A 17,414-nucleotide genomic window follows, 5' to 3' on the forward strand; every position below is an offset into this window, starting at 1 on the left:
ACTTCCGGAACCATTTACACCCATGCTTCGGGTTAAGTACGCTTCAGGTTGAGTACTCCGCGGACCTGTCTGGAACAGATTAATCCACTTTCCATTACTTTCAATGGGAAAGTTCGCTTCAGTTTATGAATGCTTCAGTTTATGAACAGACTTCTGGAACCAATTGTATTCATAAACCGAGGTACCACTGTACATCCAAAGTAAAATGATGTGGTATGTTTAACAATTTTGTAATGAACTGAGCAACAATCTAGACCTATCTTTGTTCCACCTTTCTCTGTCTCAAACATAGAGCCAACTCCTAGGGGCAAAGGTCATGTTGGCCCCCCTGTACTGCATCATGTGATTGATCAGGGAGAGCGGGGCTTACCTGCCCCAAATATTTTATTCAAGTTGGCACCCCTGATATGAACAGTGGGTAGAGGGAAGCATCCCCTTTCCCTGAAAAAGAAATGATACTGTGGAGGTCATTATCTAAGAAATTGTTATAGAGTCACATTTTGCCAGACAAAGGATCCATCTTGTGCCTATGTGCATTAAGAGTGCTGTGTGTACTTTAATGTAAGTCTGACTTGCTGACAGTTCCATACAATTCATATCGCATTTGGGAATTATTCAATTGCCTATGCAGTGGATGCTTGGGTTGCAAATGTGATCCGTGCGGGAGGCATGTTTGCAACCCACAGCGCCGTGTCTGCGCAGGTTGCGATTCAGCACTTCTGCACACACGCAAAGCGCAATTTAGTGCCTCTCCACATGCGTGAGTGCCGAAACCCGGAAGTAACCCGTTCCGGTACTTCCGGGTTTGGCGCGGTGCGCAACCCGAAAACGCACAACCTAAAGCTCCATTTAGTTCTGCATTTTCCAAAGCTCCATTCAGTTCTGCATTTTCTACACTATGCATTTGTACACACATTCAGTTCTCTGTCATATTTGCATCTTAATACTGCTGTTTCTCTCAAAAACAGTTTTTGGTTTTCTTCACTGCCATATGGTTTGAGCATATCAGACAAAGAAAATAAACAGGTACAATACATTTAAGTACTGGAGGACAGAATAGGGCAAAGAAAAATAAAATCTCACCAATTGGCCAATCCGGTCCAGATTATCCAGAAAATATTTCACCGATTCACCCTGTTGAGAGAAGAGGACATTTGCAGCTAATTTCTGGAACTGGGGTTTACAAAGCCAAAACCATGTTTAAAGAGGGGGGAAAGCATTCACTGTACAGAAGCAATATATTATCATTGATAACCTCTGAAAACAAGTTTGAAAAGACTAGCATGTAGAAACACATAATGCCAAGTAGCATAGCCTTCCAACAAAATATAGCTCAGTCCAGTCATTTCCAATCTGAAAAGGGTATACAGCCTTTACATGGTTTCCAGTTAAGGCCATCACATGCAACTGAAAATCCTGATCTACTTCCTTCATGTCCAGAAGCAGGTCCTCCAGGAAATACCTTTCAGATTACTCTGAAGCAACCATACAGGAGGAGTAAGAACAGGGATGGCATGTCAAAACCTGCTACTTCAGAGCAACTGGGACTTGGTCAATCTAGCAAGTTTCCTTTTACCCTTGAGATGCAAAATGTTTCTGACTCTAAGCTAATAGCAGCAATGAATGCTGGCTAGAGAGAAAGGAAGCCCTAGATCAGCAGTCTTTATTTTTTTTAAAAAAAGTCCCCCAAACTTAATTTTTATTATTCTGTTTTAAAGAATTAAGGTGCTCAGTTATCAATAGTGTTTGCTTTAATATTCTCATTAATATTCCTGTTCCACCTACCCAAAGAGTTAAACACAAAAGGTTGAATGATTCATTTTTGCACTGCTGTATATCCTCTGACTCAATCTTGCCAACTGAGACCACATAGGAGGTGCTTTTCCCATTGTTGAGCAGCAGCCATGAGTCGCTGCACAACTGGGAATTGGAAAATCCAGAACTATGAGCAGCAGGGCCTGAAATAGGCCAGGTCCCACATTTCAGCATTACTTTGAGTTTCGTATCTTGTTCTTTGGGTATTTCTGGCTTATATTGTAGAGCTTCTTCCTGCTTTGGTCTTAAAAGGGAGGACTGCGGGGACTCTTGTGTCATTTTCATCTGTGACACTTAACAAGTTAACAAGAAACAGAGGGCCTTGCTCAGTGCATTGACATTTGGAACAGCCACTTTGGAAAGAGTCTGCACGCAAAAGCACCTATACAACAACTTGTTTGGTGTTAAGACATTTGATGTTAAGACATGATGCAATGCAGGGTTTTCCAAACTGTGTGTCACGACACGTTTGTGAGTCTACTGCAGTGTGTATGTGTGTTGCACAAATGCTCCTTAATTTGATAGTAAAACTGAATTACTGTGCAATGTGTCACCAACATGAAAAGTTTGGAAAGCTCTGATGTAATGTATACACAATTTTTAGTTGTTTATAAAGAAACTGGCATCAGTAGGACTTTGTTTCTTCATGGATTTAGCACTCATGAAATATGAACTTCATATGAGGTCCCCCAGAGACAAAGCCAGCTTAATTTGTTGTTGTCAGATGAAGCAAAGGCACAAACTGCAGAAATTTCACACTTGAAGTTTTAGCTAGGTCTTCAGCAACCTTTTTTTAAAAAAAAAAGTGTTAAAAGTTTTGATATTTTTCTACAAGTAGTTTAAAAGCTTCCCTCTAGTTAATTTATTCTAACATAAGATAAGAAATTAGATCATTCGGTCTACATTTGCTAGCCCATTAACCTTTTGCTTTTCTCAGGACAAAGGATTAATTTAGTCTTCCTGATTATGATTCTATGAAGCCCAGTTCCTAAATTTACTTCACAGTTTAAGGTTAAATCCAGACCAGGAGATACAAAAAAGAGCATCTGTAAAAGTTCCAGATACATATATTTTATTTTAAAAAGCATTTCTAAACCACTCCATCTTTTTTGTAACCGGAAACCGCTGGTAACATGAGGCACACTTTCGCTAATGGTGCCTCCCGCTGCTGCTGTGCCCTTGGAGCGCAACTTCGCTCGCACCCCAGGGCAAAGTTCGCAACAAGGGGCATCTACTTCCGGATTAGCGGAGCACGTAACCTGAAGCATTTGTAAGAGGGACGTAACGTAACACAAGGTACCACTGTATGTGGGACTCTCAACACTGATGCCGCTAAATCAAATTTAATACCGGTATGCAGGCATAAAGCAGAGATGGGGAACCTTTTTGACTCAATGGGCCAGATCAGAACTGCACTCCCCACATATCACCTGGGGAGTTCAATCCTGCTTTCTGCAGTGATCTGCTGTACAACCAGCTGCACACCTGACGCCACATCTGCCAACAAGTAGATGTGGATTTTGGAAAACCTCCTCCCTTACAAATGGGGAGACCTGATGGGCCATATGTGGCCCAAGGCCGGAGATTCCTCACTCCTGACACAAATGATATGCCCGTAATATAAATGACAGTGACACAAAATCAATACCACAGCACTAGCACCTAGGACAAGTGAAAGATGTGAATGTCCAATATCTTAAAAGCAATAACTACTGCTGAATTAATTTCTAGTCAAGTGAAACAATGTATGAGTGAGCTCCACTCTTTGTATATGAGGTGCTCCAATTTCAAATTATCTCTAATAAGTTTAATGTTGCCAGGCAATCATTTATTATATAAAGAGAGTGTGGATATAATAATATGTGCAAAGGTGAGCAAGTATTTCAAGACTTAGGGTGTGCTGAAACACTAAGTAGTGACAGATATAGATGGATATTAAAGAGTTTTATAATTGTAAAACCAGGGGCATGGAACCTGCGACTCTCTAGAACTGTTGGACTCCAATTTCCAGTAACCCCAGCCAGCATGGCCAATGACCAGTAAAAATGGGAGTTGTAGTCCAGTAACGTCAGGGGTGGGGCGTAGACTCCCAACCGCTGTTACAGATACAGCCTGTGAATTACAGTCCACTGGCAATATATGTAACTCAGATAAAAGCAAATATTCCCCATCCAGTTCCGCAGGTTGGGCAAGAGTATAAATCCTATGTTCAGTTCATTTCCCCCCCAAAGGAGACATTGATCTCGAATGTTTTAAGTTTGGGTTGCATCAGATAGTTGAGCCGATTCTTACGAATTAGTAAGTGAAGAGTTAAGAAGATAAAACACCAGTTTCACACAGTTGTCTCATAAGATTCACAGTATTAACACTTGCATTAAAAACCAAGTAGTTAACACAGTATGCTTCATATGTGTTAAGTGAAGTTTTAGTGGAAGTACTACCAATCTAGAAACCTCTGCACAATAATGGAAACACAAACTTTAAACTGTCTCAATGCCTCTGAAAAATAGTCGGGATTATACAGATGAACAGAAGGCCAGGAAACTTTGTAACATTTTATAACTGATAGCACATTTGTAAAAGGAGCTAGAATTTTATTAATGTAGCAATGACATCTTTAAAAAAGGAGAGTAAGGCAAGCAACATTTTGCTAGGATGACAATCCTAGTAGCATCAATGCAGTTCAGTGTAGTGCATTTTTCTCTTCAAATACTCTACCAAAAATGTAAGCTAAATTCACAAGTGGTCATACATAATGGTTTAGGTGTATGAACTTGCTTAATTCACATCAATGATATGTTGCTAAATTTTGATGACTACATCCATGGACAGACAGGTACTGCAAGAGCCAATGGGGCATAATGGAAACAGGCTAGGACACGTTGAAGTTAATAGAATAGTAAACAACTTGCTCCGGGGCCCCTAACATCATTAACTGAGATAAAAGGACTGCCTTCAAAATAAAGCCCTAGCATGCAACTAAGCCACATAATACAGCTATTACTCTATGACTTAGATACTGAACTGCACAATCACATATGGATTAGTCTAGGACTGCAGTTACAGACTACAATAGTCCTGTTCTCAAAAGGCTAAAAGCTTTCACCTAGAGCTTTCCCTAAAAGTCAGTATACTGAATAATTTGTACCACTAAGGTAACAACCAAACCTTGGAATACCTTCACAGTAAATAGCTTCAGATTTTGCCTCTGTTAGCTATTGTTATACTTCTTTCCCCTGAAGGCCCTTGTGCAACCTGATGTCTGCATGATACCTAGTAGAGTTCCATGTGAATGGCCACTTCCTTCCATATTTATATGCAGTTTCTTTCTTCTTCTTTTTATGCTTTATTAACCGTAGTTACATCCATACATCAAGGATATTTTATAGTCTGTAGATCTAACTCATCAAAATAAAAATTCCAACAAAGTATATATCTTCATAAATTTGACTACCCGTCCTTCTCAACATCTTTTCACTCTAATAAACCTATTGCCTAAATTTATCAGCAAAATCATAATAAAATATTGCTATGCATCTATGTATATATTTCTATTTTAACCCATTTAACCTTTATTTACAGAGCTTATTCAAAAGCTGTTACTGAATTCAGATTGCAACACTTATTTTTTTAAGTAACTCTTCAGAGGTTTCCAGTTATCAATGAACTCCTGTTTTTGCTTATCTTTAATCTTTTCCAAGAGACTATCTAGTTCAGCATATTCTACCAATTTTAGTAACCATTCTGATCTGATGGGGATTTTGCCACTCTTCCAGTGTTTTGCTATAAGTACTCTCATGGCTGTGGTGGGCTACAGAAAGACTTTTCTTATCTTCCTGGCTTTATCTGGTCCTGTAATACCCCCAAAAAAATGTTTCTGGTTTTTTTTTTGGGGGGGGGGGAGGGATGCATTTAACATTATTTGAAGCTGAGTATGTATGTCATTCCAGAAGGTTTTGATCTTTTTATAAACCCAGCACATATGGAGCATGGCTCCACTTGATTCTCTGCATTTCCAACATATATTAGGGACACTGTCAGCGGACCTCAGTACAGGGAGCCTCCACCCATCCTCCACACCAGCACCTCGACCAGTGAGAGCAGCAGTAGCGGGTCAGGTGGGGGTAATAAGGAAGTTAGCAGGATGGAGCAGCTAAGGCTCAGCGATGTAGGAGAGCCCTGACCAACAGGTGGAGGGGAGCAGGCAGCCGCTTCTGTCGCCTGATTTAAGGCACATGCCGAAACGTAAGGTCGGGCGGCGGCGTTTTGGGGTTCTCAAGCTCTTATGCTGGACGTGTAACAGGAGGTGTCCACTCCTGGATTCTGCAAGTGACTGAGAGGTCATGTTCTTTGCCATCTTTGTACTGTAAATACTATGCACAATATAACATTTAAAGACAGAGCAGACTCGGACGTTGTTACTCAAGAGTAGCTGCAACAGCACCTTGACAGACACTTTTGTACATTTTGGAGAGTTTAGAAGGGGTTAAATACCAGCGGTATAACATCTTTTGAAGGTTCTCCCTTAACGTATAGCATGCCATAAAGTTCCAATTTACTTTCCATAAGTGTTCCCATTGGCTCATCTTTATGTTGTAACCAAAGTCTTGGGCCCATGTGATCATTGCGGTATGTTTTGGAGAGGATTTTAGTTTTAGAATTTATCAGATCTGATTCAAATCTGGAAATCTCCGCCGAAAATCCTCTTTTTAAAATCACATTTGAAGGTTTCGAATAATTGATAATATTGGAACCAGTCCGAGACTTATTTCTTCAGGGAATTTTTTTAAATTTTTTTTTAAAACTGGTTCTCTTCCTCTATTAATAATGATTTATAGACAGGCCAATTTCCGCTTGTGTTTTTCCTTTTAATGGCAAGAGCTTCAGATGGCGAGAGCCACCGTGGACCTTAGGCTCGAGAAGGTCCTTATATTTCGCCCAAACGACGTAAAGGGAATTCCTGATGACATTATTCAAAAAATTCTTATGAACTTTAATCTTTCCGTACCCCAGGTATGCATGCCAGCCAAATCTGTGTTGTACCCCTCCAGGTCTAGCAATTCTGGATTTTTGTGTGTGCACCACTCCTTTAACCAGGTGAGACAGGCTGCCTCATAGTACATTCTTAGATCTGGCAGACTATGCAGTTTCATGGCATTACCACCAGCCAAGTCCCTCCATTTTTGTGTTCATCTAATGTCTTCATCAAATCTGATTAAGAGTTCTGGAGTACTCAAAAAATTGCATGCTATTGGTATTGTCTGTCGGTAAGCTTTTTGCTATATTTTTGTTTTTATCACTGATGTTTTGTAATGTGTTTCCAATATTGTAAACCACCCTGAGATCTTTTGATAAAGCATGGTATGTATAATGTATATAATTTGAATAAATAATAATCCTTTTTTTAATTAAGGATTTTCGTGGTTTACAAAGGTAGTACAATATCTCATATTTTTTCCATGTAACATTTATATACATCAATCTTGCTTGTTGAGACATTGGGAAGAGGGTGGTGGGGGAAGGTGGGTGGGGAAGGGTGCCAATGTTTCTATTTTCCTTAATACATATGGGGGTTCAGTGTCAGCGTTGTTTGTGCATGTTTTCTGTTGTTTGCTTTTGCTCCTTTGTTGGTGAGAGGTCAGGAGTTGGCGTAGGATGTGATAGTTCATTTGTGGTTGGCTGTGGTGGTCTTTGGTTTCTTGCGTGAATGGGGTGGGTGGGTGTTTTAATTAGGTCAGCCATATTGATTTGTATGCTGATGGTAGGTTTTTGTCATTGCCTTGTTGGGCTGTGTGAGTGATGAAGGGGAACCATACTGGGGTGAATGTGTCTTCTTCTGTTTGTCCCCGTGCTAGTTTCAGCTTGCTGGTTAGTTTTTCTAGTAGGGCTGTTTCCCATACTACTTGGTACCATTGGTCCATGTTTACTCCTGACAGGTCTTTCCAGTGTCTAGTTATGATGTTTCTGGTTGCTGACAGTAGGTGGGTTATGAGTTCTTTGTGGTCTGAGTGGGCGTTGTTGTCTTGAAATATGTTTAGTAAGACCAATTCTGGGGTGATTTCTAGGACTTGCTTGGTTATCTTACAAATTTCTCGTATGGTTGTTGTCCAGAGTAATTGGATTTTGGGACACTCCCACCACATGTGGAGGTATGTGCCTGTGGAGGTGCATCCTCTCCAGCATTTTGATGAGGTTCCAGGGCGTATTAGAGCTAGTTTTCTTGGAGTTAGGTACCACCTGTGGACTAGTTTCAGGGATAGTTCTTTTCTTTTCATTGATATGGATTTGAAGGGGGGTTTAGACCACATTCTGGTCCATTGGGTGGGGTTTATTTCATATCCTATGTCATCCTCCCATTGTTTTTTGATTGCGTCTAGGGGGTTCGTGGGGCTTTTGAGTAGTATTTTGTTTGAATAAATAATAACAATGCTGTAAAATTCATTTTAGACTTCTACTACTTATAGCTCTGAAGTAGTACCGTGTTTCCCCTTTTTTAAGACACCGTCTTACAACTTTTTTTCCTCAAAAAAACACACGGTGGCTTATTTTCAGGGGGTGTCTTTTTTTAAAAAGTGCCGGTACAACTGGGTCCCACTGGCTCAGGACGCTTGGCGCTCTCTTCCGCGCGCATTTTCTGCCTCTTCTATTGTCTCCGTTTCCCCTCCTCCCCATCCTGAATCAAGGGCTCTCCTTCCTTGGAGGCTTCTAAGCAGAGGCTGGGTGGCCACCTGTCTAGGAGACAGACGTGCACACGAGGGGGGGACTTCACTCAGTGAGGTGGATTTAAACCTCGTAGGATGCCAGAGCAGGAGGCATACACGAAGCTGCCCACCGTCATGTTGGTGTAGGTGGGACTGCGCTGGTCGCAGTCGAAGCACTTGTGGTTGGGTGGGAGCACTGGGAGGCTGCTCATCTCCCTCAGCAGCTTTAGGTGCTTCTCCTCCTGCTTCGGCTTGGCGCTCGCCGCCATGGCTTCGAAGGCGGCGGCGGCCGGGTGTGTGCGCGTGCGGAGGAATAGAGGCTGCTCCCCGGGCTCTCTCACGCTGGCCGGGGAATGAGGAGGGAGGCTGGGACCCGTCCCGCTCCGAGACGCACGCAAGGGGGACCGACGGAAGGAAGGGGAGGGGGGAAAGGGAAGGAGGGGGAGAGGAGCGGCGTCAGCTCTTGGCAAGGAGGCCAGGGCAGCTGAATGATGAGCCAAAGAGGAACCTGCGCGGCACCTTTTCTCTGTCGGGGAGGGGGGGGAGAGAGACGCGATCACAAACATACAGAGAGAGACAGACGCGCACACAGGGGGAGAGAGAGAGAAAGACGCACGGGGAGAGAGAGAGACGCGCACGCACACACAGAGAAAGAGACGGACGCACACACACACACACAAACACACACACAGAGTGTGCAGCGCTGCTTCGCGCTTTGTCAGCGCTGCAGCCGCCGCCACTTCCGAGCACCAACCCGACCTGGCAGGCTTCCTCCTCCTGCCATGGCCGGCATTGCAGGAGCTGGGTCCTGCTGGCTTGTGCCCTTGGTGCTCCGTGCGGCACTGCTGCACGCTTTATCGGCGCTGCAGCAGCAGCCACCGCTTCCGGGCACCGACCCAACCCGGCAGGCTTCCTCCTCCTGTTGTGGCCGCCGTGCTGGGTCCCGCTAGCTGGCTGGGGCACTCGGTGGTCTTGCTCCGCATATCGCAGAAGTATGGCTTATTTTCGGGGTATGTCTTACATTTCTCAAACGATTAAAAACCCTGCCATGCCTTACTTTTTGACTATGTATTAAAAAAGGGGAAACACGGTACCGGTATTTTGAGCAGCCAAGCCATAAGAAAGATAAGCTGTCACAATGTTAACACATAGTGTAGCCAACCTTGATGCATAAGGTATGCCTAGAAATCAAAGGTAAAATGGGCTTGATAATTGTTGTTCTTGTGGGAAAAGAGATAATCCTCTGGAATTAGTTATTTCTCAGCATTTTGACATTTTTATTCAGTTGAGATAATTTCAAAATAAAGAAGGGAACATTTTGGCTGATAAACCCATGAACCCATTTCTCTCAGTTGAACTATAAGTAAAGCTCGCTGAGAGATTGCTGTTTCAGTAGAAGTGTTAAAACCAGTAAATTAATCCTTTTCCATCACCAGTGGCAGGAGCTGAATAGACCACACCTTAGCTACACAGAAAAGACACACATATATATCTATTAAGTTCACAGCTCATTTGCCTGTCTCACAGATATACAGGTAACTGGAAAATCTCAGAAGAGACTGTTCAACAAGAGATACAACGAACATCAGAAATATGGTACTGCACTGGACTATAGTGATTCAATAATCACAATATATCAAAACTAGTCATGGGATAAGAAATATATCCTATTATTCCATTTGCCACTCAATACAAATGTCTCTAGGTGACAACTAAAAACACCGCAATCAAGTTAACAAAACAGTATATGAAGAAACAGTATTCTGAAGAAGTGTGTATACACAGAAAAGCTCATACCTAGAAAGCTTATACTTAGCTGGTCTTTAAGGTGCTACTGGAATTATTTTTTTATTTTTATTTTTTGGAAAGCTTCTTTTAAAGACTGTCTTAAGACAAAAAGGCTTGATTCTCTTAAGGGAGTTCTTTTTGGATCACACACACACACACACACACACGTATAAAATATCTTTCATCTTGTTATTTATTAAAACATTATATGGTTAAAGAACAGGAAAAAGAGATTGGGACAATTCTCACAACAGAGAGTTGTAGGAAATGGAGCTCCAAAAATATCCCTCAAACCAGATGAAAGAGCATTAAAATGGCAAAAGACTATGCAATGTAAGAATGTGTGAAGTGATGCAAATTGGGAGGAAAACCTTAACCGCATGCACACTAATGGGGTACAAACTGAGGATGACCTACCAAGAAAAATATATTGAGGGTCATGATGTGAAGACAGTTGCAATATTTGTTTGCTTATTGTTTATTCATTAACTAACATACTGCTTTCAGGTGAACCTCCCAGAATGTTTCACATACAAATAGTTTTTAAACTAATAAGCATCAGGTAAAACTGCACCATGAAAAAACTAGAAAAAGCCACACAAAGGGGACTATCTATCTACCAAATCTATCTATCTATCTATCTATCTATCTATCTATCTATCTATCTATCTATCTATCTATCTGACTGGCAGCTCTTCAGGCTGCTCTGCCTTCCCCTTTCCCCTATGAGCAAGACAGTCCTCCACTGTGGGAGTGAGAGGCCACCTCATCTGGAATACTGGGAGCTAGATGAGCTTGAAGGCTACACTGTTTTGCAGCATAGAGACTTGCAGCAGAAAAATACTCGCCCATCAAAATAGTATAGCTGTCCAGACAATGCATTGCAAGGTGTCCCTTTAAAAAACGGCACTGAAGACCAGCAAAACATCAGCACCCAAGCTGCAGCATTCCTTGGACTGGAATCCTACTGTTACTGTTAGCGTTACTGAAGAGGGGTGCAAATCATTAGCATTCCAGCACAAAACATGTTACGTAAAGCAGTGTTTCTCAACCAGTGTGCCTCCAGATGTTTTGGGACTACAACTCCCATCATTCCCGACCACTGGTCTTGCTAGCTAGGGATGATGGGAGTTGTAGTCCCAAAACATCTGGAGGCACACTGGTTGAGAAACACTGACGTAAAGCAATGGCAATCTGTTAAAAACCATTTCTTCCTGGTAGAAGTTTTCTAAGCTTTTTTGCCTGACTTAAATGAATAAATAGAGCTCAGTTAAGCAGCTTCTTTTAGTGATGTGGTAGGGCAAGTTACCCTCTCAGGACACATGCCTGGAGTTTGTTCAGGAGTCAAGCCAAATGATGCACAAGTCTGCCATGGTCTGAACTGCAGAAGTCAATGTTTGAAATAGAGAAAACATTTGAAAGGTGTCAGTAAATTACTACTCAAAGCAACACTTTCCATATTCTCAAAAAGAACACCTTGAAGATTGTTTCCGGAAAAATTTTTTGGGAAGGAGAGAGAGAGAGAGAGAGAGAGAGAGAGAGAGAGAGAGAGAGAGAGAGAGACATTAAAACAAATAGTCAAGTCAGCTACTTCACACAGCCTCTTTTCTTTAAACATAACTGCCAACTAGAAAAAAGAAATTATCTTCCTTTTATAATACACAGTCTAAATGAAAAAATGAATTCATAGCTATAGATTTTTTCAGACATTTCCACACAAAGCCTTTTTTTCTTTAACTGAAAAAGCCTGAAGTTTCACATGCACTGATTTACATCAGTGGTCCATCTTCTGTCACCTTCAACAGAACAGTGGCTCTTGAGAGTTTAGATAAGAAGGTTTTCCAGGTTTGGTTACCAGATATGCTTTTAACTGGAGTTAGAAGTTGGGGACTCAAAATAATGAAAAATTGGTAGATTTTGACTGGCCGGGGAGCTGAACAGTTGATGCTGATGTTGAAGCGTTTCTTAAGGCTTGGGTCTCTCTCCCCCAACCCCTTCATCTCTCCCCCCACAGCTACACTTCAACAACTAACTATGAACCTCCCCTTGAATAAACGTCACACTTGTCCCAGAAAATATTACTGAGGTGGTTTATAAGCCACTCAAAGACAGCCTCGAAGTAGAATCATACCACCCAATCTCATTAATAAACCAAGACAACAAGATATTCACATCAATCTTGACTAACCACCTAAAAAATTTCCTACACAAATTATTAGCCCCAGACCAGACTGGCTTCATCCCGGGTCGCAATATAACAGATCCCACCAGGAACTACTGAATCTGATTGAACACAGCAAGGCAACTAAACTCCCACTGACAATTACGTCACTAGACAGCCTCAAAGCTCTTGATTGCTTAGAATGGAAATAACTACGTATTAGCAGTACTAACAAACATGAAATTTGGTCACAACTTCTTACAAACCCTCAAACAAATCTACGCCCAAGCCTCAGCAAAATGCAGGTCTAACAGCAACCAAAGAGGCACAAAACAAGGATGCCCACTGTCTCCCTTCCTATTCATCCTGGCTCTGGAACCTCTAGCAATCCAAATCTGAGTAGCCACAGACATCAAGGGAGTGGAAATAAAAGGCAGAACCTATAAATTAGGACTCTTTGCAGATGGTAAGGTGAGTCATTGGGGGGGGGGGGAGAGAGAAGGCACTCCACAAACTAGGAGTCACCACCAAAGAAGTCCTTTCTTAAGTTGCCACTGAAGGTGGAAACATGTGGGAAAAGACTTCTGATGAAGATATTAACTCTTAGACAGATCAATACAGGAGAAGGCAGTCCCTTGGGTCCCCTGGTCTCATAGAAATTATGTTCTAACATTTTTGTTCTGGGTCTATGGGAGCTATCAAGCACTGGTAGAGAGTAATGATTAATTGTGAGATGGGAAATTTCTGGCTCAAATCCCATTTTGGACTAGAATGCTACCTCTTAGCCTCCTGTTGTAGAGATGAACTGATACTGATGTACAAGAAAGGATTATAAGATTCAGAAAATGATATGAGAAACTTTCTAATGGACATTACCATTAAAAAACCACCCATAGTATGTCTACCAAGTGGTTTTCCTACCGTTTGGGTTGATACAAAAAAGTAGAAAGTAGAAATTACAGGATCTCCAGAGAAAGCAATATATTTCTTTCATACTCAAAGGGGGGGGGGGGAGAGCCACATATCAATTATCAAAGAATTCTTATTCTGTAGTTACTCTGCCAAAGATGACACAGACCTGACAATGTAGCTGATATACACAATGAAGCTTTTGTCACACAAAGACTTGCTTCCATAATAGACACAGTGGGACTTACCATGAGACACAGATGGGAGGAAGCTATTTAGTGTGCTTTAAGGGAGAAAGAGGGAAGCAGAGAAAATACTGCTATTGTACAATCCACCCACACAGTGCTAAAGGCTCAAGGTCCCAGGCAAGGATTCACAGCCAGAAACGTGATGCACTGGGTACAAAGGTAGAGTGCCTCAAGTGCTTAGACAGAGCTCCTGTGGTCCTAGACACTTTCCATTAGGCAATTTGATTTGTTTGATTTTATATTTGCACCCCACTTTTCCAACAACAAAAACGTTGAGCTCAAAGTGGCTCACAATAATCACTGTAGCATTAAAAAACAACAAATATTGCAATCACTATATCAAACACAATAGCATATAAGGAAAACTACAAATTCATCAAAACCATTAATACAATTCAATAAAGCCATACTAATTCACAGTATTGCCGGGAGATTCTGAGAGAGCAATGGACTGTTACCATAAACTTGATGCTGCTAATGAAAGACAAACATTAACTTTGCCTCACTTCACAAGTCACAGTAAACCATAATTCATGGCTGCCATGATGTGCCTTCTGAACTGTTTGTTTCCCTATGATTAGCACATACAAGTTCACAATCTGCAATTTAGCATTATATCTGAACAAGGGTTTGCAATTTGCTTCACTCCAAAAAAGCCCCAACCAGTAAGCCAAGAACAAACCTTGGCTACAAACTGTAGTTTGTTGTGAGCCAAACAAATCAGAATCCATGGATGGGGCACAACACAAAGCCAGAGATTGCATTTGTCTCACCCTGCTGCTAGGGGAGAACAGTGAAACAGACCATAAAGCTGTGACCACAGTAAACTATTGACTAGAACGTACGGGGATGTGTGAACTATGCCTTTGGTTAAATAACCTGTGCTTCAATTCTTACCTTTAGACCAGTGGTTCTTAAAAGGGTGTGGCGCGCCACACTCTTGTCGCAGGAGAGGATGGCAAGTGTGGCGGGGAGATTGATTTCTGTTCTTACGTAGCTATGCAGCTACGTTTTATACTTTCTGGATGTCCCATGATCATATTATAAAGTAGTTGTGTTCTGTGTTCTAAATCAAGCACTGTTAGGTGTTGTTTCTTTCTGTTTTCCAATGTATTTTTATTTAAAAAATGGTGTGGTGTGAGCGAATTTTTATTCTGAAAGTGTGGCCCAGAGAAAAAAGTTTGAGAACCATTGCTTTAGATAAACTTAAAACTTGCTCTGAGTCAGATCTACCATTCTACTGAATGTTGTTGTTTAGTTGTTTAGTCATGTCCGACTCTTCATGAGCCCATGGACCAGAGCACGCCAGGCATATTTGCTACATGAAATTCTAGAAAGCCCTCTAAAACTAAAGATTACTCAACAGGCTACCACTGCTTTATGGACAAATTATGCTCATGCTATATGATACAAATGAATCCATATCAATTGTCATGTTGGGTGGAGCTGCGAGTTGAAAATGGATGGTGGCAATAATACTCTAGCCCACTTTCACCGTTAACTGGTAACAAAGTTCTGTTATACTGTGCAAGTGTACAGTCCAGGGCAACTCTTAATGCAATATTAGCTAAGAGTTAAAAACTCACTCACCTATGTCTCCTGAGTGACAGGCTCAATATCTATTTTAATCTTCAATTGAACATTGTATTTTAAGGCTAAAAAGGAAAGATTAGCTAGCTATAACAAAGCCCAGGCAAGAAGTTATCCTAAAAATTTGCATGAAAAAGTCACACTACAGTTCAGCTCACCTTCCTAACAAAAAATTCTAGATTCCCTTAATTTCAAATAAATCTTAAACAACATTAAATTAGATAAAGCTTCAGAAGAGAAAAACACTAGTTCATTTCTGGGCCAAGTTCATGGTCTCATGTTAGTGTTTGAAGCCCTATTGGTTTTTTTTTTGTTATTGTTGCTGTTGTTGTTGTTTAGTCGATTAGTCGTGTCCGACTCTTTGTGACCCCATGGAGCAGAGCACGCCAGGCACTCCTGTCTTCCATTGCCTCCCACAGTTTGGTCAGTCTCATGTTGATAGCTTCAAGAACACTGTCCAACCATCTCGTCCTCTGTTGTCCCCTTCTCCTTGTGCCCTCAATCTTTCCCAACATCAGGGTCTTTTCCAGAGAGTCTTCTCTTCTCATGAGGTGGCCAAAGTATTGGAGCCTCAGCTTCAGGATCTGTTATTATGTTATGCATTTTGTTGGTTTTATTTTGTTTTTTATGTTGTAAACTGCCCTATGATCTTTGGATGAATGGTGATATATATTAAACAAACAAACAACTAAAAGACTGCCTTCTTCCCTACATACCCTCTCAGGAGTTAAGATCAGCAGTGGGTGGAGGCTATTAATAATTTCCCTGCCCTAAGAAGTTCGGGGTGGCAGCGGCATTTCTCACAGAAGTCCATCTGGTAACTTCATTATACAGAATTAGGCAAATGCTGAAGACACACCTCTTTACTCTTGTATTTGACACCCGAGATGTGTATTTTCAAGATCCACTTTGTATTTTCAGGATCTACCCTATTTTTGTGATTGGATCTTTGGAACTTTAAGTTTCTTAAAAATTTTTTTAAAACAATTGTTGTATATACCCTCACCTGGTGCTGCTATTCCAGTGGTTCCCAACAGGTGGTCCGGGGACCCCCAGGGGTCCGCGAGCTATGCCAGAGGGGTCCTCAAGATGCTATTAAATGCCAAGCCTCTGGCCCGCCGGAACCGGCGGAACTGCCGCCGCCGGTGCGCGGGCGCCAAGTGAGCCCGGTGGATCAACCGGGGAGCCACTGAAGGCCCCCCGGCGACCCCACCGGACAGAGGCTGAGTGCGCCCGGCCGAAGACTCGGCGGAACCCCTGGGCCTAGAGGCCCGAAACCACCTTCCAGGCCGCGGACCCCGTCCGGCGGAGCAAGCGAGGAGCCGCTGAGGCCCCCCGCAGACCTCCCACCACGCAACGATCCTGGGGGGCCTGCCTCGCGACTGCAGTCGCCATCACCCCTAGCTGCCCAAGAGGGGGAAGGAGCCCCCCCAAGCGAAGGCCCCCGATCCCGCAGCTCCTGCGCGCCACACGGGGAGCCTCGTGGGGACCCAAAGAACAAAGGCCGCACCGAACCTGCTGGCGCTGCTACCGCTGCAAATACAGCCACCCCCAGAGGAGAAAAGAAGAGGGGACGACAGGGAAGAGAGGGCCCCACCACCACCCTCAACCCAGATGAAAGGGTAGAAACCTCCCCCCCTCCAGAGGGAAACCCCCCGACTCCCAGACGGCCATAACACCGCCGCCACCACAGTCACCACCACACCAACGCCCCCCCCCCCAGAAGGATAAAGAAAAGAGGAAAACAACTGAAAAATAAATAAAACCACTTTTTAATTTTAGGATTAGGAATTAATGGGGGTCCTTGTCACAATAGCGGCTCGATGAGGGGTCCTCGAGAAAATTTTGTTGGGAACCCCTGTGCTATTCAAACCTTCTAGTATCAAAAGCAGCTAAAAAACTTTGAACACATCTAAGCATACATGTGAAAATTGGGTAGAAATAAAGCTAATTATTTCTTAATTAACACTCAAAAAGTAATTATCAGATTTTAGTAAGCTGCCTTTTAAATTTTACATATATAAGCATATGCTAAGAGGATGCTGACAAAAGAACAAAGCTAGATTTTTTGTAGGAAGACGCACAACTCATATCTACATAACTTCTTGTAATTTCACTTATTGCTGAATACAGATTATTAAATTTTGTTTCAAATTGCTGACTATCACTATCTATACCAGGATCTATAGCACTTCTACAGAT

The 17,414-nt window shown here is 42.2% G+C and overlaps 1 protein-coding gene across 1 annotated transcript in view; it reads right to left on the bottom strand.

Annotated features, from left to right (window-relative positions):
* The window catches only part of GNA12 (G protein subunit alpha 12), a 41,571-nt gene that overhangs the window by 6,936 nt on the left and 17,221 nt on the right, over window positions 1–17,414 (bottom strand). Inside the window, exon 3 of the mRNA XM_035130957.2 lies at window positions 1,084–1,134. Within this exon, the coding sequence (XP_034986848.1) occupies window positions 1,084–1,134 (51 nt within the window). The remainder of the gene's footprint in view (window positions 1–1,083; window positions 1,135–17,414) is intronic.

The sequence above is a fragment of the Zootoca vivipara genome, chromosome 14 (genome assembly GCF_963506605.1).
Source record: "Zootoca vivipara chromosome 14, rZooViv1.1, whole genome shotgun sequence".
Classification (NCBI taxonomy): Eukaryota; Metazoa; Chordata; class Lepidosauria; order Squamata; family Lacertidae; genus Zootoca; species Zootoca vivipara.